Here is a 22,780-nt window from a genome sequence, read left to right on the forward strand (position 1 = left end):
TTTGCTCCTCTAAGAATCTGGAGCTGCTTTTTTAATTCTTGGAGTGCCTGCCAGTTTCGAGGAAGGACTCTTTGCAAAGGATCCAAGTCTGGATCCTGCAACTCCCAGGCAGGATGGGAGGTGCATCTCCACAAGCCAAGCAGCCTCTCCACCTCCTCCCTGATGCAGCCTGACCCGTCCCCAGGGGTTGATCGATTTCTCTCCCCCTCCCAGGCTGCAAGTGGCTGATATGGACTGCAGCTCACACCCTCCAGCTCAACCCCCCAGCCCCTGCTGCAGAACAAGGAGTGGAGAGTAGCCAAAGGCTCTCTGTTCCTTGCTAGACCACCTCGCCCCCAGCCTCCAACTATGTAAGCTTCCAAGTACCTCGCCACCTCCAAAACAGCCTCACTTCTGTTTTAATTTCTTTTCCAATATATGCAGGATATGCTGAATACATGTACATGCGTAAGCACCTGGTGTGTTTTCCTGTGCAAGTTCTGCTCTCCCACGTCTCTTCTAAATGTCCAAAGTGTCAATAAACAACTCTCTCTCTCACTCTGTATGGGCTGTGTGACATTTGGCATGTAGAAAGTGCCATGTGAGCATGGCCAGGTTTTTGACTGTTTCATTTTGCTTCTGATGAGACTTGTAAGCTTTCTTTTGGAATCTTAAAACACTTCATCCCTCTCATTTGCCTTAGCAGAACAGGGTCACATCTAACCAAGTGCAGCATCATGAAAACTCAGCCCATTTAAGTTGAAAACCAGCCATCCTCTGGACAAGTGGACCACTTCATCCCACAAGAGATAGTTACACAAGTTATACACATACGGCTGCTTCTGTATTTTTCCAGTGTGCATTCATGAAGAGCTAGACGAGTGACTTCATAAGCCTTTTCTCCCCACAGTGATTAACCCCAAGAATTCTTCTCTATTAGTTAATTAATAATAGCTGGGGTTAGGTTGAAAAGAAAGCCCAATTTTTTGCGTTGTCGTGGAAACTGCAGCATTTTGTCTTGTCTCAAAGTAACTGTGGGGCAATAGTTTTGGGAGCTCTGCAAGACCTCACTAGATTCTGCTCACTTTAATATGATCTTTCTGTTCTATGTGATCTTTATTTTGCCAACCAGTAATCTAGCATGTTCAAACTGTAAAGTGCATTATATTGAAACACACAGGGTGAAAAAAAAATGCCAACAAGGTTATTACTAGACTTGCTTATATGATCATGTGACCTGCTTCAGAAATAATACCCCAAACTGAGAAAACCTTATGGGAGGGGGTCTGCTACAGACTACAGGTACAGAATGGCTGTTTTAGCCACCCATACATAGTTTCTCTCTCTCTCTCTCTCTCTCTCACACACACACACACACACACACACACACACTCACCTGTTTGCCATCTTAGGATGCTGTATATTTATTAAGCTATTTCTACTTCTGCATATGGGATATAAAAGAAGCGTTATTACTTATGCAATAATTTGCGTTGAAGACAAACAGAAGTGACCCAGGAAGCCCTATTTACAGGAATTCTTTTATCATATTAGTTACTTCCTTGATTGTGTAAATAGTTGAGACTACTGCAAATTAAGGGGCTACTGTTTTCCAAGATCAGATCATACCACTAAACGTGTCCCAAACACTCCCATCTCTTTCTCCAGTCTAACTCTACTCGAAAAGCTACTTTCTCTATGATAGTATAATTTCTCTTGATAGTATAATTACTGTTTGTGAAAACAAAATACAGGTGGGGCCTCGGTATCCACAGGGGATCAATTCTCAGACCCCTCCCCCCCACGGATGCTGAACTTAGCGGATAATCAAATATGCAATTTTTGGCCCCTTTCTCCCTCCAAAGTGGACACACGCTGCCTCTGCTGGCTTCAGAAAGTCCTCCAGAGAGGACCAGAGCAGCGCCCTGGGCCCCTTTGGAGGGCTCAAGTGGAGTTGAATCTGGCTCAATGTGAGTCCGGGGGACCTGTGTTGAGCCAGATCAGCAGATGAAAAATCCGTGGATAAACAGATACCACCTATATATCCTGGAAAGACTGCCTAAAATAAAGGGTACTGCTAATGAGATTCATCAGGACTGGCTTTTGTTTGTGTATGAAGCTTCCAAACAGTATACGAGGGATGCCACCCATCCAGGGATTGGTCTAGGAACTAACCATGACCTCCAAGGGAGAGGGTCTCCTATGTTTAATGACATTACATCATTCTGGGAAAAAATCTCCAGGAATAGCTGTAGTAGGAGCTATTGTTTCTCAAACTGTGGGTCGGGACCTACTAGGTGGGTCGTAAGCTAATTTCAAGTGGGTCCCCATTCATTTCAATATTTTATTTTTAATATATTAGACTTGATGCTACTATGCATGTGACTGCGTTTGGGGAAATGTTACAGACCTGTACTTTAAACAAGCTACTATGTATATTCTTTTAACAATGTTAGTCAATGGAACTTACTCCTAGGTAAGTGTGGGTAGGATTGCAGCCTTGGAGTGTGAAAAATTTTCTTGCCTGAAGATATAACTTCCAGTCATGACATCACTTCTGGTGGGTCCTGACAGATTCTCATTCTAAAAAGTGGGTCCTGGTGCTAAATGTGTGAGAACAAGGGCTGTATACTAATGAAAAGGCAGTAGACGACTCCTCTACTTGATATGCAATGTTTGTGTACATAAGTGTGGATTTTATGTTCCGAAATTTGGTAACGTCAAAATTTATATGAAAATGTTGACAGTGCCAGATGAATGCTCTGAACATAAACGCTGACATACAAAGTGAATGTTGACAATCACTTAAATGAGATGTACACCAATGAATGTTAATATTCACAACATTCATCTTTGACTTAATTGATGAATATCAACATTCACAGCATTGTTTAGGCTTCTTGCTCAAAGAGCATGCTTCTATTTATAATTACTAATATAAATACAAATTGATTGCTTCCTGCTAGCTCATGTATGTAATTTTAATATATAACCTACAATTTGACTTGTGAGATACCTAGGATCTATGTCTGTAACAAAGGCGTAAATATTTTCACATTTATCATGAAAACATCTCTTTTTCATCCTCTAGGAATGCTCTGATCAAACTGACCAAAGTCATTTTATCACCTGGAGTTTCTGTCCAAATACTTGCCTTTGTGTGAACATCATTCCATTGTGATCAAATACTGTACCCCATTCCCACCACACACACACAAGGTAAGACTAGGAAAACTGTGCATGGTCATATTAGCACATGAAGGACAGTCAACACCTGAAATGAAAATATCAAAGAGCCAGGTTGCTGGGGAAAAAATTGATCAAAGCAAAGTCAGATGTTCTGCCTCAAGTGGTGCTAAACACCACGACAGTCTACCATATGATTTATTAATCCAGTGGCAGAAAATGTGAATATGTTTATATATACTTTTAAAATTCAGAAGATCAAAATGTTTCCAAACTAAATGAAAACTGGGAAAGGGGATATATCAATGGTTTACTAATGTAGTATTTGCTTCTCTTTAATGGATTCTGTTTATTCTCTTTTATACAGACTGGGCTATTTCTACCTTGTTAATTATTTAGCATACTGGTGGTCAGATACAATAAACTTTTGTCTAAGCACTGCTGTGGATCAGCCTCTATTCATTTCAATTGAGCTCTCATAAAGGTATCACTGAAATGACCTGAGTTTGCACAACATCCTATTTTGGTGGATGGCTGAATCAGAAATGCAGGGATTTAGACATTTAAGTTGTCCTTTCATTTTGCAAGTAGTATGTGATCTGTGAAGAAATTTGAGTGATGCAGGCCAGTGTTTCTAGTCTGTATATTGGTAATAGTCATAGAATTGGCTAAAAGCCCAATCCTATCCAGGCCCCTGCCCTGCAGTACAGCAGCACTGAACTGACTGCTGCTGTATCACAAAATTGAGTGTTGGGAGAGTTAGAACAGACAAAAGAAAATATTTCTTTACTCAGCGTGTGGTCGGTCTGTGGAACTCCTTGCCACAGGATGTGGTGATGCGTCTAGCCTGGATGCCTTTAAAAGGCAATTGGACAAGTTTCTGGAGGAAAAATCCATTACGGGGTACAAGCCATGATGTGTATGCGCAACCTCCTGATTTTAGAAATGGGTTATGTCAGAATGCCAGATGCAAGGGAGGGCACCAGGATGAGGTCTCTTGTTATCTGGTGTGCTCCCTGGGGCATTTGGTGGGCCGCTGTGAGATACAGGAAGCTGGACTAGATGGGCCTATGGCCTGATCCAGTGGGGCTGTTCTTATGTATCCTGTGGGGCCAGGGAAACAGCTAGAAGTCTCCTGAGGGTAAGGGAACTTTGGTTCCCTTACTCCATGTTGAGCCCTGACAACACCATGGGTCTACCTGGAGTTGCACCAGCTATTTAGCTGGCGCAGAATCAAGGAGACCAGAGTGGGTCTCTGAGGCTCAGATGGGTGAGGACAGGATTGGTGGCAGCCATGGCTGCAGTCCCAGGCCTAAGCCACCACTGGTTTGCCCTCCCTCTAGCCAGTTCTGCACCTTCCTGTCTCCTTCCCTCCATCCAGCAACACTCCCCACTGTTCAGCGAGAAATTTACTGCTCCTGGGTGCAGGTGGGCTGCTGAAAAGCTCAGAGGTCCAGTGCCAGCTGGCACTGGCCTGCCCACCAGTGCCCTTCCTCTCCAGGCTGCCACAATGTGATTATGGCATGTTTGTGACAGCCATTGCCAGGGCAGTGTGCAGGCTGCTGGTGCTGCCCAGCAGGAGGATCAAGTTGTAAATTCTTTTTCCAGAGGTGATCCAAGGGCTCTTAGGGAAAAATTACAGCCTCTAATGACAGCCTTTATAATGCCGATGGGATATTTATAAGCCGTCTTTCCCAAACTGCTACAATATTAGCAAGCCTGCTGCTTGATGAATTAAATGTATTGTCTCCTGTACACTGAGAATTTAAAACAAGAGAAGTGCTGAAAAATTATAATGTATTTCACTTCACTGTATAATGAAGTGATTCCCAACATCTATCCGCTGGCTAACTATGACACCAAATGATACTTTGGGTATGTTCAGTCAACAGTTTTTTCTCCTACAAACCATTACAAAACATTTGACAGATGCACTGGTGAATGCAACAAATGCTGATTCAATAGCCTTTCTGTTCTCCCATGCCTTAGGTGGGCTGTGAGAGTTTTTGTTTTGTAAAACTCTGCATGTATGTTTATTACCTTCCATCTTTTTAATTTTTTGAAAAACAAAACTGCACAAAAGTTTTCACTGTCGAAAACGTACTTCAGACAGGGGGTATAAAGGGGGCCAACAACCTCATTGGTTCTCAGCCAATCAGTACAGCATGTTCTACTGAAAAGAGGAAAAATGGGTCTGTTTGAACACACCACCCAGTTTGATCTGGTGAATGTGCTTTCATAATGTGCTCACAGTTAAAATTGTGTATAACAAGACACTCCCTAAAAGCTCGCAATTTCAGACAATGGTATAGTACAATCCATTTGATATGATCCCAGTTCAATGTTATTCACTATAATAGAAAATTACTTTTTGACCAGGAAATAGTGAAGTATGGAACTCAAGTAGGCAGTGGGGAGAGCCCTTTCTGGGTAAAGGAAGTTGATTTTTTTTAAAAATAATTATAAGTAATTTTTGACTCTGCTGCAGAGACAAGTGTCAAATAATGAAGAGCAAAAAGCTAAGCCACTATAAAATGCAAAGTGTTGATATGCTGAGCAAGAGACAGAAAATCAGACTGGATGAACTATTAGAGGGAGCGATACTAAACTGGATAAACTGAAAGATCTTTCCCATCGTTGTCTGATCACGTATTGCTAAAGCTCATGGAGACTAAACCATGACTCTTCTTTTCACTTTTAAAATTGCAGAGTATTATTTCTACTGGAAAAACTAAAACAAAGACATTTAAGAAATTGTTAAACATAGTCCTTTAACAGAGTTATGTTTCTTCTACTATATGTACTGATTTCATTTAAGTGCTGCACAAACAAATTACTTTAATCTTCTTTCTGCTTTTAAGGTTGTTCCAAGCAAGAAAGGCGAAGACAAGTAAAAATCAGAATCCAAATTCCACGATTTGAATTTCTTTTTTTCACCTGGGCTCAGGTAAGTCCTGCATAACTAATGGTCCAATCCTACAGAGTGCCTAAGGCAGCGGAACTCCAAATCCTAATGTCAATCTTCTAATGGCAGCAGAACTGTCACGCACTGTCTTGTGCATAGGGGCCACCAGTGAAAAAAGCCGGAAGACCTGTGTGCCTGCTGCATATGAGCCCAGTTCGTTTCAAAGCAGGTAAGGTGCTGGTGGGGGTGGGTTGAGGGCAATCTGAGGAAGGTTCAGAGGGGGGTGGGCAGGGGAAGTTTGGGGACTGGAGGGGGTGGATGTACTAAGATGCTATCTCTGTTTTTCCAGCTCAACATGCCTCCTGTCTCTCCTTGAGCTTGGTGGTGGCAGCATTACTCCCGTTCCAACCTTGCCCTGGCATGGACAATGCATAATCTAATAGATATCAGATTATTACTCCTACCCCAATGACCTTAAGCAGTTCAGTGCACATGAAGTGGACTTCCTGACCACCTTTATGTGCTCTTCTACTATCTACTTTGTCATCTCTTTCGGTTCATTTTTGAGCTGAATATACCCCAGGGCAGGAAGCCCTCTTATTTTAGGTACATAAAGAGCTACTGTGATATAAATGAGTTCTTATTAATGTGCTTTCCCTTCCCAACTGAAGAGGGAAGATTGTTTTCTAACATACGAGCTTCCAAGGCCTTTCCCCCCCCTCCCAAAACTATGTGAGTTTGAAAAAAAAATCTATGGGAGCAATTAGGACAGAAATTAATAAAAAAGTAAAGCAAGCATGCAAGGTTTTGCAAAACAGAGGCTAAGAGCCCAATCTTACCCAACATTTCACTGCCAATGCAACTGCAATGCAGTCCTGAGGTAAGGGAACAAACAGTCCCGTTCATGACTGCCCCCCCACCTCAGGAGGCAGTGCACACCCTGTTGGCATGGCTGCATCAGCACTGGAAAGTTGGATAGGATTGGACCATAAGATACTTAAAAGCTTCATTGGTAAACAAAACAAAAACAACTTTCTCTTGACTCCAGGAGCTGGTGCTTGAAGGATAACAGTCCGTATCACAGGTGTTGGCTGGAGTGCTAGTTAGTATCATAAACTCTGAGGTGCAAACATATTTGCATTGCCTGTAAGGTCTGTTACTATTCTGCACAGAAGTCTAATTTTAGTTTTCACAGTACAAATACTACCTAATTATCTTAATACTAAGCCCATTTTAAGTGTACAAAGTAATTAAAATACTTTGTCTCAGTAATCCTTACAACAGCCTTATGAAGCTGGTCTGTATTACCTTCCCCAAATTGCAGGTAGTGGGGGAAGACTGAAGCAACAGTGACCTGCCAAAGGCCACTAATGAGTCTGTGGCTGGGAAGAGCAGTAGCTAAGTGGCAGTCCATGTGCTTTGCATATAGAAGATCCTAGGTTCACTCCCCAGCACGTCCAGCTAGAGCAAACATTCCTACCTTAAACCCTGAAGTGGTTGTGTTTGTCCATGAATTCACAGTGCACTTTTTAAGATGTGAGAGACAAAAATAGTCATCTAGCTAGACAAGATTTAAAAAAATCCTTAGCAGCAGAGTAGCTGCTACTACAGGAGAACATGACTGATCTGGGAAGGGACCCAAGTCCTGGAATCTACAGGAAACCTAAATTAAACCCACATTTTAATCATAACTCTATGTGACTCTCTCTCTCTCTCTCTCTCTCTCTCTCTCTGAATTCTGGAAGCGTCCCTTGTGAGAAACACAGCTGGTGGAGTATTTTAAGAGCGATGATGTCAGCTAGATTTTGATAGGCTTCTGCATAAGGTGCTTTTCACCAGACGATGGCACTCTCTACCTCTGCAAGGGAAACTTTCTGACTATGTCACTTTTAGCTATACTACTGGTATCCATGAACAAAACAACAAAACACAAGAGCCACCTGCTTCTATTTAGACCTTTGCTACTGGTGCAGCAGACAATTATGAGGGTAGAAAGCCCCTCCCCCCCAAAGGAAACAGCATGTGAATTTGCAGCAGACTGCTGAGCAGACTTGCCAGGCAGTTCCAACCTATTGGGATGTGCACCCCAGAAGAAGCAGACACAGAAATTGATTCAGCCTAATTTTTTAATTAAATTCTATTTTCCTGTATCTTGGAGTTCATCACCTCTTTCTTTTGCTGATGATGTTAGGAAGGCCACACTGAAAGACAGGGGTGTGTGTGTGTGTACTTTAAAATGAGTTCTACTGTAGCAACTGACAAATAGGATTTCAGTTTTTATATTTTCTCTGCAGATGAAAACATACTTTACATTAAATATTCCCACTCGTAAGAAATAGCCAAAAAATTTAATCTGCTATCCATGTTGAGAGGGGTTGCCCCCCTTCTAGGCATCCCATTATTTTAAAACTGCATGGCCAGAAGAAGTTTTCTATAACTGAATCCTCATGAGCTATCAAGTTCTGTACCTCCTAAAACAGGGGTCGGCAACCCGCGGCTCTGGAGCCGCATGCGGCTCTTTCAGCTGTCTGCTGCGGCTCCTCCGGTGAAAGTGGCAAAGGGGGTGACAGGAGGCACCTGTGTTGGGAGGGCAGGCTGCTTCCATCCGCCCCCTGAGCTCACTGCCCTCCTCTCCCTTCACCCCCACCTGCCCCGCATTGGTTTCCCTTTTCAATTTTGCCCGCTCTGCAGGCTTCAGCTCCCTGTTTTTCCCTTCCCCAACTCTCCAGCAGGACGCCCTCCTCCTCAGCCACTGTGAGCCCTTGCAGCCCGCCTTTCCCTGAGCAGGTCCCCACTCAGTGCAAGGAGAGGCTTTTCCTCCACAGCAGAGACATCCTGTGTGTCTACTCAGTAGTAAGCCCCATTACAGCAGATGAAGCTTACTCCCAGGAAAGGGTGCCTGGGATGGCAGCCTTGGAGCCTGCTCCTATGCGTGTCTACTCAGTTGTAAGCCCCATTACATCGGATGAAGCTTACTCCCAGGAAAGGGTGCCTGGGATGGCAGCCTTGGAGCCTGCGCCTATGCATTTCTACTCAGTTGTAAGCCCCATTACAGCGGATGAAGCTTACCCCCAGGAAAGGGTGCCTGGGATGACAGCCTTGGAGCCTGTCAAGGCCAAGCGCAAGGACGGGTGAGTGGGAGCCCGAGCCCAGCAGGTCTGTTCACAAGCAAGCCCTGCTGTAGTCCCTGGGCTACTCCCAGGAAGGTGTGGAGGGCTGTAGCCTCAGCCCCCTCCTGTGCAGGTCTACTCACAAGTAAGCCCTGCTGTAGTCAGTGGGGCTTCCTCCCAGCAAGGTGTGGAGGGCTGCAGCCTCAGCCCCCTCCTATGCAGGTCTACTCACAAGTAGTCAGTGAGGCTTCCTCCCAGGAAAGTGTGGAGAGGACTGCAACCTGAGAGCTCCAACCAACTTGTCTGCTCAGAAGTCCCATTGTAGTCAATGGGGCTTACTCCCAGGATAGTGTGGAGAGGGTTGCAGCCTGAGGGAGGGCAGGCAGGCAGGCAGGGCAGAAGCTGGCCTGTGGCTGCCCCCCCCCAGCTCTGGCTTCTTCTCTTCCCCACCTCTGGAGTCTGTGTTTTTTCCTTCCAGCAGGGTGCCTCTGGAAGGTGGGGGGAGTTCTTTAGTATCCATGTAAGATAAGCAGATGTCATAACCACCATATGTATTGGAATCCTGGAAGATCTGGTGAGGAGGTAGATGTGGTGTCAGCAGGGGCCCCTTTAAGGGTAATGCCTGGGCATCCAGCACAGTGTGCTGCACAGCTGCAGCCACTTGAAGGCAATAGGGCCCTCAGGGATATAAGGAGCACCTGTAGAAGGAGTGCAGGCTGGAGACTGGGCTTATTGACTTGGATACTCTGATTTGACTGACTTACTTTGGAATCTGACCTTGGACTGTGACTTGGCTTATTAACTTTGGACTCTGCCCTGGATACTCTGACTGACTTTGTGACTAAGGGACTGCTGGAGACACTGGAGTTTGAAGTGTGGCTGCTGTGCCCAAGACCTGCACAGCACCAAGGGGCTGCTGTAGTGGTGGGAGGCTGCTGGCAGGAGAGAGGACCTCTGCAGGTTGAACAGGCGAGCTACCCTGGAGGTGGGGTCCAGCAGGACTACAGGGCAGAACCAGGGTCATTTGTTGGGGGAAAGAAGGGGAGCTAATTTGCTGAAAGTGGGCATAATTCTCCAGGCAGAGAATGGCCTTGGAATCAGGCAAAACACCATAGAGGACCAGGCGTCTGAAAACACAGGACAAGAATGTGTGACAAAACTAACTAAAAGCTACAAGAGGGGGGCTACATTATAAAAATGGGACCTATAAGAGCATAAAGGTAAAAAAAAACACCTATATATGCAGTGTTATCTTCATTTTAGATGTCAAAAGTGTTTTGTGGCTCCCGAGGTTTTTTTCCTCTGGAAAACGGGTCCAAATGGCTCTTTGAGTGTTTAAGGTTGCTGACCCCTGTCCTAAAAGACCAGGGAACCCATCAGGAGGCGGGGGGGGGGAAATCCTGGCAACCCTGGTCTACATTAGACCTTTCAGGCATTTGGGAATCTTGAACCTGGGTCCTTAAGGGAGCTAGGCAGGAGACATACTGACTCAGCAACAACCTCCTCTTTGCAGCATGTGTCCTTACTGGTCAAAGTACTCTCAGAATGATCTCTTCTTTTTGGTCTGTCCTCCCCTGTGTGACTGACCACTCTGCCACTATATATCTTCTTTCTGCTTGCAGTCACTGTCTGGAAACAGCCACACTTTGCATTTGCTTCCTGATCTTGTACCAGCTCATGCCTTACCAAGCCTCCCCTCTTGGACTCAACTGAGTTTCCTCCCCTGTCCTGCTTTTGTGGCTCCCTCAGTTAACCAAACAGACTGAACTCCTTGAACTAACTACTACCTACCTTTGGACTGCAATTATCTTGGCCCCTTAGTAAGTCACCTCAGTTGGTCTTCCAGATGACTCTATTAGGTTGCTACCTTTTTCCTAGCCTTTAACAGTAGCCTGAAACTGCTCTTCAGGAGATGACTTTAACTAACAGAAAAAAGTTTCATGCCAGGAAAAAATTCACAGAGATGTACTATTTTACATTTTATAACTGTTACTGATAGCTTCTTCATTGATCCACTAATAACCAGGAAAAACTATCTGATGGTAACTTGTGAGTTTATTACATCTTTTGAATACTATATTAGTATTCAATACTATATTAGAATATAGTATTAGAAGCTTTTGAATACTATATTAGAGATGCAAACGTATTTCTTTAATAAAACAATGTTGAGGGGGGAAGGTGATCTTACAAATACAGTTTGAAGAATAAATCTTATTCCAAGACCAATTGCACATTTCATTTGTATTCTTAGGACAACTTTGCACAAGGTGATTTTCCTACAAAGAAACATATATGATCTTCATATATGAACACACACAGATCCTTCTGTCTACCATATGCATGCAACATGGATCTGTTTCAACACAGTCAACATAAGGGATTCACACAAGTGACATTACTAATTTAAAAAATGCGATGCATGAAGAATCATTTGTCCATGAAATGTACACAGATGGAACAGGAACTGTATTGTTTAAAAAATGCTGGTTCTTAGTTCTTCAGCATTTCCACTTGTCTTCCTGTTGCAATCTGTTGTACTCAAACAACATGTCAAATTGGATTTGTGAGTGTGGGAACCCTTAAGTAAGCCACAAATCTCAGCCTCAGTGTTCATTGGTACAGTGAAGCTTCTCATAACCTGTTCCCACTGAATATAGGAATAACTGAAACGAAGTATTTCAAGTTTACAGTTAAGAGCTACACAGTATTGATAAGCAAAAAGTTTCTTTGATTAAAGTGGGCTGAGAGTGTTACTAATCCTTTTCTTCATTCTTCTCTTCCCTTTCTATCCTATCACTAGCTGATCTGCTTTAGTGTCTGCAGTGAAAAAGTTTTGTTGAATCAAAGAGTGTTGCAGAGGGCCGGAAGGGACCCTACAGGTCAAGCTTGCTAGGCCTAAAGCAATGGCGGTCTACTATAAAAGAAATTCCCAGTGTACAGGAATCAGATGCTACACCCTTGCTATGTAACAGTACTAACAAGTGGAAATGAGATCTCTGGGTGGCAGTTTCTAAGAATAACAACAATATTTGTTTTAAATACTGTAAGGAATTTATAAATTGAATCTGCATCCAATAAGGGCAAACGGATACAATGCATGCATGCAGTGACTTGTAAATATGTTCTGCTCAATCCTAGGAAATGCAGAAAGTACTATCATAACTCCTCCTTCAGCATGGAAATTACTTGTTTGAGCTGTTAGTCAAATGCAAAGGAACATCCTTTGAGAAAACATTTACACAACCCTTATCTTAATGGCTTATTCATACCACTGAAGTGGCAAACTCTGCAAGTCTAGATTTTAAAACATTATACAGTATACAGAACTTAACTCAAGAATTTCATTGGACTTGTTCATTTGTTTAGTGAATATATCAGCTTTCCTTTACCAAATGTTTCTATGGTGGGGTACAAGTTGAAATAATACAAAACCAAATGCTATAAAATTCAGAACAAAACAATATAATCACAGAAGCACCAGCCATCATTATCTAATAAAATCCAGCTGAACCATAAAACAACAGTCAAAACCAGCTATGTACAACATGCTGGAATGCCTGGCCAAGGCACAAAATCGTAGGTGGCTGTGTCGGTTCCATTAGAAGAAAAATCCACAAGATGTTACACTCTAGTAAATACTGCAATTGCCACTGCAAAAAAGACTTTTGAACTGAAGTGGTGGATGTTGTTACTACCAGACAATGAACTTTTGCTTCTGTGGGCTGAAAAGCCCTCCAGTACTAGGTATACTCCCAATTTGGCTTCAACTTTCAGCCTACTTTCACACCCTAACAACCCAATCCTATTGAAGATTGGGCTGTCATGAGGAGGTCATTATGACAGCAGAAGTGACTTCCACTCTTGTAATATGGCCACCAATGGAGCGCACAGTGCTTTGTCAGTGGCCATTTTTTGCACGCTGCAGCGGTTCTCCAACACAGTAGCCAGAGTCCACTGCGCCTGCCAGACCAAGTGGGGACAGGGAGTGCATAGGGAGGGAGTGAACAGGTGGTGAAACAGGTGGGAAGGGGTGAGGAATGGGGGTGGGGAGGCAGTGGAAGGGTGTGAATCCAATGGCAATGGCACATGCTGGATCCAATCCTCTCCATTTGGGGGCTCCCCACCTCTTTCTTCTCTGACATGCATCAGCTACAGAGACCCACTAACAAGCTGGAGGGGTAAGAGGAAATAATTATAAATAATTTCCTTTTCACCTCCCAAGTCTCCTATTCTCCCCCCCTTCCCCCGCTGGATACAGAGAATGCCTTTTTGGAGTGGTTGTATTGGTGGGGGAGAAGATAGGATTGAGCTGTTGACACCTTATTGCTTCTGGTTGGTCCTAATAAAGGCATTGCTCTACTTGGATTGTTGACGAATAATAAAGCTTCTGTCTGGTGCCAAAAAGACATCAGAGTTGGTGCCAAGCAAGCTTCTCTGCAAAGTACATCCCTAATACAAAGTGCCAAAACTGAGAAAGTTCTACTTACTTAAACTTGAATTATTAGTATAAATAAGTGGATTACAGGGTCAAAGAAGGTACTATCAATGCCCACCTAACTGCAAGAGCCTTGTTAACATTTGCTGATCCTAAACTGGCACATGAAAGTAGACCAGCTCTCAATAGCTGATTTGGTCAGAGCTACAGAAGACAGCCCCAACTTCCCTGGAGAAAAAAAGACAAAAATCTGGATGATAATTGGAGTATTTTGCTAGTGAGGAAGGTCAGACTTTGCCCAGTCCGTTGTGGAACTGCTATCTTCCAACTTACCATTTCCCTTTAGCTGAGAAAACTCTGAAATCTTAGAACCAGTTCAAAATAGTATCACTGTTGTGAAGTTAGAAAAGTAAGCAGAACTTTTTTCCTTGTTGGGACTTTTATAAGTTGATTGTTCTCTTTGATGCTTTTCTATCCTGCCCCTCTCCCTGTCTCCTAATTTCCAAGTGTTCTAGACTGAGTAATACTACAAGTTCAAAACATTCCATGTGCCTGACAGTTCTGAAATGTTATAGACATCAACAAGAGTGGGTATAAAGAAAGTAGGGAGGGTCCATGCATCTAGAGCAGTGGTTCTCAAACTTTTTACAGATCGCACCCAGGCTGCCGATTGATTTATAAATGCAAAAGGGGTATAAAAGACAGTGTCTTTTTAAGTGGTTGTTTAAGTGGTAGAAATTTAAGTGGTAGAAGTGGTTTAAGTGATAGAAGTCTGCCTTCTTTTAGATTGTGAGCCCTTTTAGGACAATGAGCCATTTAGGGCACAATCCTATCTTGCGCTGGAACAGGCAAGCCAGGAGGCTTGCACTGTATCCAGCATGTGATAGGGCACCACAGTGGCTCAGCCAGCGATAAGAGGAAACTCTTCCTCTTACCCCCCCTGGTATGCCACTGCAGCCCCTATGGGTCTCCTTGGACTTGCGCCACCTCCTGAGGTGGCACAAATCTGAGAAAAGTGGAATGGCTTGAAGATGCTCCATGCTGCTTGGGGAACGGGGTTGGGATCCGGGAACAGCCGGGTCTCAGCCCTGCCTGCCTGCCTGCCTTCCTCCGCCCCAGAATGCTTCCCTCCTGCTTCCTCCCTGCCCACCCCAGAGCCTTGTGTTGGCCGAGCTTGACTCAGTCCCTCTGCGGGCCAGCCTAACCAACTCACGAGGAGGCACAAACATGCCCAAGGGCGCCTCAGGATTGCGCACTTATTTAATTTTCTCTGTGAACTGCTTTGTGAACTGTGGCATATAAACATTCTGAAGAGTGGCATATAAGCATACTTAGTATTCACGATGATGATGCTTGTGCAGAAAGAAAGATTTCAGATGGTCAGGTTATTCCACAGTAATTGCACCTGACACCTGTGAAGCATGACTGCTAAATTCATCTTAAGGCATGCAATACAGGCATTAGCAAAGCTGGAATGAAACAGATATTTACCATGTTTCATTGGTGGCCCACATAAAACCGAGCCCAAACGAACAGATAGTGTCAAGCAAAGTGTTTGCAACTCATGTATTTAATATACCAGTCATAAAAAGACAGAAAGGTAATCCCTTCTTCATGTATAATAGGAACAACTAAAAAATTAAGCATGGGCACATTAAAACACAGGAATGATTTTGCTTAAATTTCTTGAAATGCAACTGGGTGCTGCTGTTTTGCTGAAAACTGAAACAAATTCAATGACATGCATACACAAGGAGAAGCATTCTAATTGTATATGGACCAGCATTTTTGTCACAGTTTGCTCAGGTTCAGTTTTGCTTCTGTTTCAGTACTATTTTTCATGTTTCCTGTATACATAGCATCCTTCAGACATGCAGAATTAGGATTTTAATGTTTTATAATCTTCAATTAGAGCTGAATTTGTGAAATTTAATCCAGGTACACTTTAATAGATTTAATGTGATGACCCTGGAAGAGAGTAGAGGGAACCCCAAGGAAGGATCACCAGGTTTCAGAATCATGAAGTGGTTAGTATTTTGCTTCTGCTAAAACAAAATTAGCAGAACAAATTAGCAAGGTGCCCATAATGCACAGGTGCAATAGTACAAATTCAACATTAAAGAACAGAGGGAGAAAAAGCTCAAATGGGGAAAGAGGAAGAATAGTTGGAAAGAAAAACAGCATTACCTGTCTATCGAGACCAACTGTGGCAAGGTCTGTATCTTTTTATAAGGAATCGAAAAATGGAGAGGCTAAACAAAAACAAAGGATGACAAACCACAGAAGACCGCATAGGCCAGCACTTCCCAAACTGTGTGTCGCAATACCCTGGGACATTGCAAGGCACTTGCTGGGATGCTGTGGGGCTCTTGCCAGCTGGCAGGGAGACCAGACTGTGCTGCTCCAAATAGCGGCTGGAGGCTCAGCATGGTGGGAAAATCTCCAGCATGCAGTTTTAGCATGCAGAGTAATGCCCTTACTTCTGTCCTATCCGCCTCACCACTGTCTGAAGCAGCATTTTGGGCCTCCAAACTTGGAAAAAGTGTCATCGCCAGTCACTTCTGGGAACCACGTATGGGTCTCAATGGTTTGGGAACTGCTGGCATTGGCTATTCCACCTCCTAATACTATTATCAATAGGGGATTGGGCAAACCCCGCCCCCACCAGTACATACACATGCATGGATGTCCAATACTGGTCCTTAAGAGCAGCCTAGGAGTTCAAGTCAAGTACAGCTTTATGGGTTTGTCCCTCTCCCTTGGCAGTTCATGTACGACTGGCTTTGCATGGATTCTATAATGGAAAATAGTCCTAACAGGAACTGCATTATTAGGTTTATTAGGGGAAAAAATCGGAAGGTTATACTAGGATAATACTTTTATTAGAATAAACTATAATGTTAGAAAGTACTGAGGAAGTTTTGAGTTCTCCAAACTACACACTGCAGAGGTTTTCCATTGTGCCCAGCAGTTGTTTTTTTTTGCCTAACATTCAGCCTGAAGAAGATTGCTTTGAAGAATGCAAAAGTTTGCTCACTATTTTGTGCCATTTTAGCTGGTGCCAATAAAGATATCACCCTTATGATACTTTTAAATTTTGTCCAAGGTAATACTTGTTAAGCACATTTAAGTCACACACACACACACACACACACACATTTCTGTACCACTGTATATGTTAACCTACCTTTGGCTTATGACGTAAGGATGAGGATTGTAGGAGAGTAATGATTTCATCAAAATAACCTTGCTCTACCACTAAGCTACTGATATACCCACATTCCTTTCTGTCCATTAGCCCTTCTGTGCATCTAAGGTCCCCTTCCCATAAATTCTTACATTCATTACCTGTGCTCGGTGCTCTCCAACTGCAAACTGTATCATGGCAATGCCTGGGTTATGGCTGTCATCAATCCTTTCCACTGTGCTGGAGTCTATTTTTAGGTCGCTGCTAATTTCTGCACTCTGAATAAAGTCTTCTGTTTTTAAATCTTCTACCTTCTTTAGCTCTCCATTGGCCAATTGAATAATCGACCCTTTCATAAAGTAAGGAGGCAGTGTAGGAGGAGCTGCTGCTGAAGAAGGTATGGACTGGACCAGGGGGAGGTGGATCTGGGCCTGCACCACTGCTGCCTGGTAAGCTGGCTGGCTTGCTAGTGACTCTGCATTGAAATTCTCACTCTTCGGAATGGTGGTTGTGACAAACGTATGAGGCACTGCAGCCAACTGGGGAGATGAAGTGGCTATAGCAGGTGGAACCCCTGATGAGTCGATGTCTGCACTACCAACTGGTATTAGTAGGGGTTGAGTGCCAGGGATCACTAGGTGCTGTGGTAGGCTTCCAGGGTAGCCAAATGCTTGCTGTTGACTGCTCAGATAGCCAATGACTGGTGGCTGAGTCCCAGTATAGAAGGCTGCAGCAGACAACCCAACAGAGAGCTGCTCTGAGGCGCTGTGGGTAGTCTGAATGACACTGTGAGGAGACAAAGCGGCAACTGCTTTCACCCCTTCGTGAGCCATAGTCTGTTGCGGAGATAGAGCATAGGATCGGTGAGCTGACTTTCCTAAATGCAAGCTTCCCTTTTCGTTGAGGGCTGAAGGAGGTGTTTCTCTGTGTGTGGTCTGCTGTACTTCCAGATCTGTAGTAGGTGTGTTGCTGTTGGGGACAACCATAACAGAAGACCGGGCACTGGAAGAATCCCGTGCAACATAATCAGCAGGACCCGAGTGGACCACCACATGCCTGGCCTCATAATGATGAGGAGATGGTTTATTGCCTGATTTGACTAAACTCACATCTGAGGATGGTGAGATGCCATACCGCCTGCTCTTCTCTATCTCACCATTCAGTATTTCTTTTGCTTGCATAGCCTGCAGCCTGCTGCTCTCAGACTTCTTGGTGGATTCCCTAGTGACAAAATGGCCTCCAGAATCTGTATATTGCACCACCACTTGGGAGGAGGGACCAAGAGTGAATGTGTGAGGAATCACTGTTTGGTGGGGATGCAAATGGACTGGGATGGCCGGAGGAGAGACATTTCTGACAGCACTCTGAGGAGAGCTAGAAATGTGGACATACTGGTTTTGCTGGTTAGGTGGAGGAGAGCCTGCTGTGATCAATCCAGGTGTCCTGACTAAATGCTGCTCGACTTTGTGCCCCTGCTGGTTTATGTTGCTCATGCTGGCCAGCAAAGTGGAATAAGCCTCCAGCTGGGAACGCTGGGATGGACTGGTTGCAACAGAAGTGGCAGATGCTGCTGTGCCAGTTGCAGAATTGGCTGTTGGGGAAATTAATGGGGAAGGGATGAATCCGGCGTATGGTCCACTATACTGAGGCCCAACGAACTGGAAAGTGTGTTGCAGGTGTGTGTACTGCACTGGGGATACAGGTGTCCCTGCCTGTGAGAGTGCAGGCGGGTACACTGTGGGAAGAGTGGTAGTGGCTGGAGCAGATCTAGGAGCACTAGGTGGGGAATAATCTATTCCTGTAGATAGTGATTTATGTAAACCCATTCCTTGTTGTGAACTAGCCTCCACCGAGGTTCCTCCAGGCCTGTTCCGGCTGCTCTGGTTGCTGGTTGTACTTGAGAGCCATGTTAAATTATCTGCACGGTGATTTTCATTGGCCAGAACTAATGGCTTCACCTCAGAAGGCAGGCTGGTGGCAGGTATCTCTCGTTTTTTGGGTGGCAGGCATTCATTGCTTCTCTCCTGGTTGGATTTCATTTTTCACTGGCTCCTGCCCTCCACTTCTGTGGCTTCACTGCCTGGCTGGCTCTGATTTCAGTCTGCTAAGTGGAAAGTCACATTTGATTTCTGAAGGGGCTCCAGAGACTTCATGAGGAATCATCTCCCTTTGAGCACAATCCTCCACAAGCTGTTCTAGAGAGAGAGAGAGAGAGAGAGAGAGAGAGAAAGAAGGAAAGAAAAAAAGAGAGAAGAGGAAATCAAAATACTAGCAGTGAGGAAAAAGAAAACAACTATAAAATCAAGAACAAACCTTTAGATCAGAATGCCAAGTGTTAGGCCTATAGCTGTGCCATAAACAAGAGGTATATAGGCTAATCAAAAATAATTCTGCCCTCAACAAAGTGCATTCCTCAGGCTACAATTCCATGCACATCACATGAAAACTATAATCTTAATGCACACAGTGGGGCTTTCTTCTAAGTAATCATTTCTTCTAAGTAATCAATACCAGAGTTATCTTTTCCATGTTTACCCACAGGATACTTATATATAGTTCCCAGCAAAGTATATATCCCAGATCTTTGGATTATTATAGCATTACTCATACTACCTAACAGGTACTTCTGGTGAATATGCACACAGTACATCAGCCTCTGTAGCTGTCAGTGGTATAAGACATATAGTCAGGCTGATTTGGCACAACTTTATATTGCGCTAAAGATATGATGAAGACAATATAGTAGTAAGAATAGATCAGGGCAAGAAGATAAATTAATACTTTGTTTTTAATATGAATCAGAACACTCACCCCTAAACTGATGAAAGGGATTCATAACCAACACAGAAAGGTTGCATGCTTTCAAAAGCTAAAACTAAGCCTAGGTCTTAATCAATGATTAAGACTCATTGTGAATTGTGTTTGACTCAGGGCCCAATCCTAACCCACTTTCCAGCACTGGCATAGCTATACCAGTGGGACATGTGCTGCACCCTGCAGTTGGGGGACAGTCATGGAGGCCTCCTCAAGGTAAGACAATGTTTGTTCCCTTACCTCAGAGTTGCATTGCCCTTATGTCAGTGCTGGACAGTGGGTTAGGATTGCGGCCTCAGTGTCAGAACTTGTCTTCTCCCTTTCCTTACATTATGCAGGTAACTGAAAATGTCTTTTAGCTATCAGCTAAGGATCCCCCAAATTTATTCTGGGATTTGGGAGTTCTGAATTCCTATATCTTGTTTGTGGAGTTGTACATTTTACCAACACCTAATAAAGGTTTTTGAAACTGAAAACTGAGTTGTACATTTTGTGTTCCAGACTTTGTTCAGATGCCTGTGTAAGTAAGTACAAGCTGCTGGAGTTTTCAATTTATGTCTCATTTTTCCTAACAAGTTATCAATTCCCTTGATAATCAATTTACCCCTGCTAATTGGGTAAGAGGCACTTTTTCAAGTGGGTGCTCCTTTTTTTAGCAGGGGGAGAGTAACTGGCCCACCTCACCCCAGCACTGTCTGTTCTAGTGGCTGTCTGCTGGTATTCATTTGCACCTTTTTAGATTGTGAGCCCTTTTGGGACAGGGAGCCATTTAGTTATTTGATTTTTCTCTGTAAACCGCTTTGTGAACTTTTAGTTGAAAAGCAGTATATAAATACTGTTAATTAATTAATTAATTAATTCACAGAACTGCATATGTGCATGGATGAAAATACTGAACATGAGGAAACGTAGTGTAATCATTTGACAGAAGCAAAATTCTTTTGTGCATGGTGTACTGAGGCAAATTGCCTACGTACCAATTTCAAACTTAATTTTGTTTTGTTAATTCATTTCACTTATTGCTTGCCTTTCTACCATCATGCAATTCAAGCCAGCATACATGGGTTTTCAGGCTGGGTCCCTTCCAGGCACTGACCAAAACTAGATCTGTTTAGTTACAGCTGGGATGTGTCATATGATTTCAGACCAAAACCTTGGGATAGCCAGGACCAATTTTATACATTCACAAAATTAAATCAGGAGGCAATAACTCTAGGACATAACCAGCCTATAGAACAGCAATTTTCAACCTTTCATCTCACAGCACACTGAGAAGGCATTAAAATTGTCAAGACACACCATTGGTATTCTGACAATGGACAAGGCACACCACACTGTTATCAGGAGGCTCACATTCCAAATGGCCCTACTATAATAAATTACTCTTCCCCAAACACCCATGACACACCTTTAGATCATTCGTAGCACAATAATGTGTTGTGGCTCAGTGGTTGAAATTTGCTGCTATAGAACAAAAACAAAATGGAGAATATTCACTCATCCTTGTTACCGTTTGCAAACATCTTGGCCAGGAGCACAAAGTCACACAAGGCTGTCTCTCAGTTAGGATTTCTAATGCCTTTACAGGTACTGTGAATCTTATACTGTATGCTGTTAAGAATATCTCTTCCCCATTCCCCTCCTCAGCAATGACGATCTATTCACTGTAGAAGTATCCATATAGAATTGACATTCTGATCCGAGCAACCTATATCTGTATGCACAGGTTAAACTCTACCTGCATGGTTAAAATTACAACTGTGATATCCCCATATGTAGCACCAATCATATCATGTTTCCTTGTTTCTTAGTAACCAATGTGAGCTGCAGCTCCTGAATGCTTTCTCCCTGTGCAAGAGCAGAGCACTTACAAATGACTGGAAGCTGTTCAGTATCAGGAACCAGGTTCAAAAAACTTCAGAGGGAAAATTCAGTTTATGACTTGATCAGATCTAAGCAGCACTTGTAAAATTTAGATTAGAATACCCACTGTTATCCTAGCATCCTCCCTTATAGGTGCTGCTTTCTATTATTCTACAGCAGAATACAGATTTCAAGTGCAGACCAGCAGAGAAAGAGCATCCATGACAGCATCAATATCGGTGTGCCTGTGGGAGTGCCCTGGGTCCCACAGTGATATATGGGTCAAAGATTCCAACATGCCACAGCACAAGTACCCCTTTCTTAAAAAGTCTCTCTCTCTGTTTGGAAAGCAAGATTTGTCCCAGACCTCAAAAAGGGGACAAGAGCACACAAAAAGGGGACAACAACACACAAAGGTTGCATTCCAGTAGTAGCTTTGGCAAATGTGAAGAAGCTCTGTCTAGAATCCAGACCAAAAATGAAAATAGGTTAATGTTCTTATAAAAGATAAAAATAATTTTAGATGTACTTTAAAAAATTATTTAGATGATTATGTCTGTGGTATATGCTTTAAGAATACAAGCTTCACTAATTTTCTTTCAGTAAAATATATTCTGGTCCTATGACATCCATATCTAGGGTCAGAAGACAGATTCCACATGGGGGTTGTTCTCATGATAACCTGTACCTGGGTTAGGTACTTCTGTGTACCCAGATACAATCATTGTTACTCTGCATATGCTACAGTTAGTTACATGTGTCATTCAATGAATGTACAATCTATGTAATAGATCAGTGGTTCTCAAAATTTTAGCACCACTTTTTAAATGAGAATCTGTCAGGACCCACTGGAAGTGATGTCATGACCAGAAGTGACATCATCAAGTAGAAATTTTTTTAACAATGCTAGGCTGCAATCCTACCCACACTTACCCAGGAGTAAGTCCCATTGACTGTAATTGTTAAAAGCATATACATAGTAGCCTGTTAAAAGTACAGATCTGTAACATTTCCCCAAATGCAGTCACGTACCATGGCAGCATCAGCTATTAAAAATAAGATATTGAAATGAATGGGGACCCATCTGAAATTGGTTTGCAACCCACCTATTAAATCGATAGCTGGTAAAAATGAACCTACAGCCCAATCTTCTGGGCATGCTGCACCACCAGAACTTGAATTTGGGTAGTGTAGTGTGCTTTAGGGCTGTCACAGATTTCAACACACTATTCTGTGCAGCTGGGCCACCACCACAAGGTGAGTGTGGTCATGTGCCAGTCGTCTTCCAATGAATCCTG

The 22,780-nt window shown here is 43.4% G+C and overlaps 1 protein-coding gene across 6 annotated transcripts in view; it reads right to left on the reverse strand.

Moving 5' to 3' along the window:
- ATXN1 (ataxin 1) overlaps positions 1 to 22,780 on the reverse strand; it is a 307,081-nt gene that overhangs the window by 12,283 nt on the left and 272,018 nt on the right. For 5 of the 6 annotated variants that reach the window (XM_066626680.1, XM_066626678.1, XM_066626682.1 and 2 more), the window contains one exon: positions 16,967 to 19,000. In XM_066626680.1, the coding sequence (XP_066482777.1) occupies positions 16,967 to 18,844 (1,878 nt within the window). In that variant the 5' untranslated portion in view covers positions 18,845 to 19,000. The remainder of the gene's footprint in view (positions 1 to 16,966; positions 19,001 to 22,780) is intronic. The other variant, XM_066626681.1, reaches the window with a different exon arrangement.

Source organism: Tiliqua scincoides, chromosome 4, assembly GCF_035046505.1.
Source record: "Tiliqua scincoides isolate rTilSci1 chromosome 4, rTilSci1.hap2, whole genome shotgun sequence".
NCBI classification, from domain to species: domain Eukaryota; kingdom Metazoa; phylum Chordata; class Lepidosauria; order Squamata; family Scincidae; genus Tiliqua; species Tiliqua scincoides.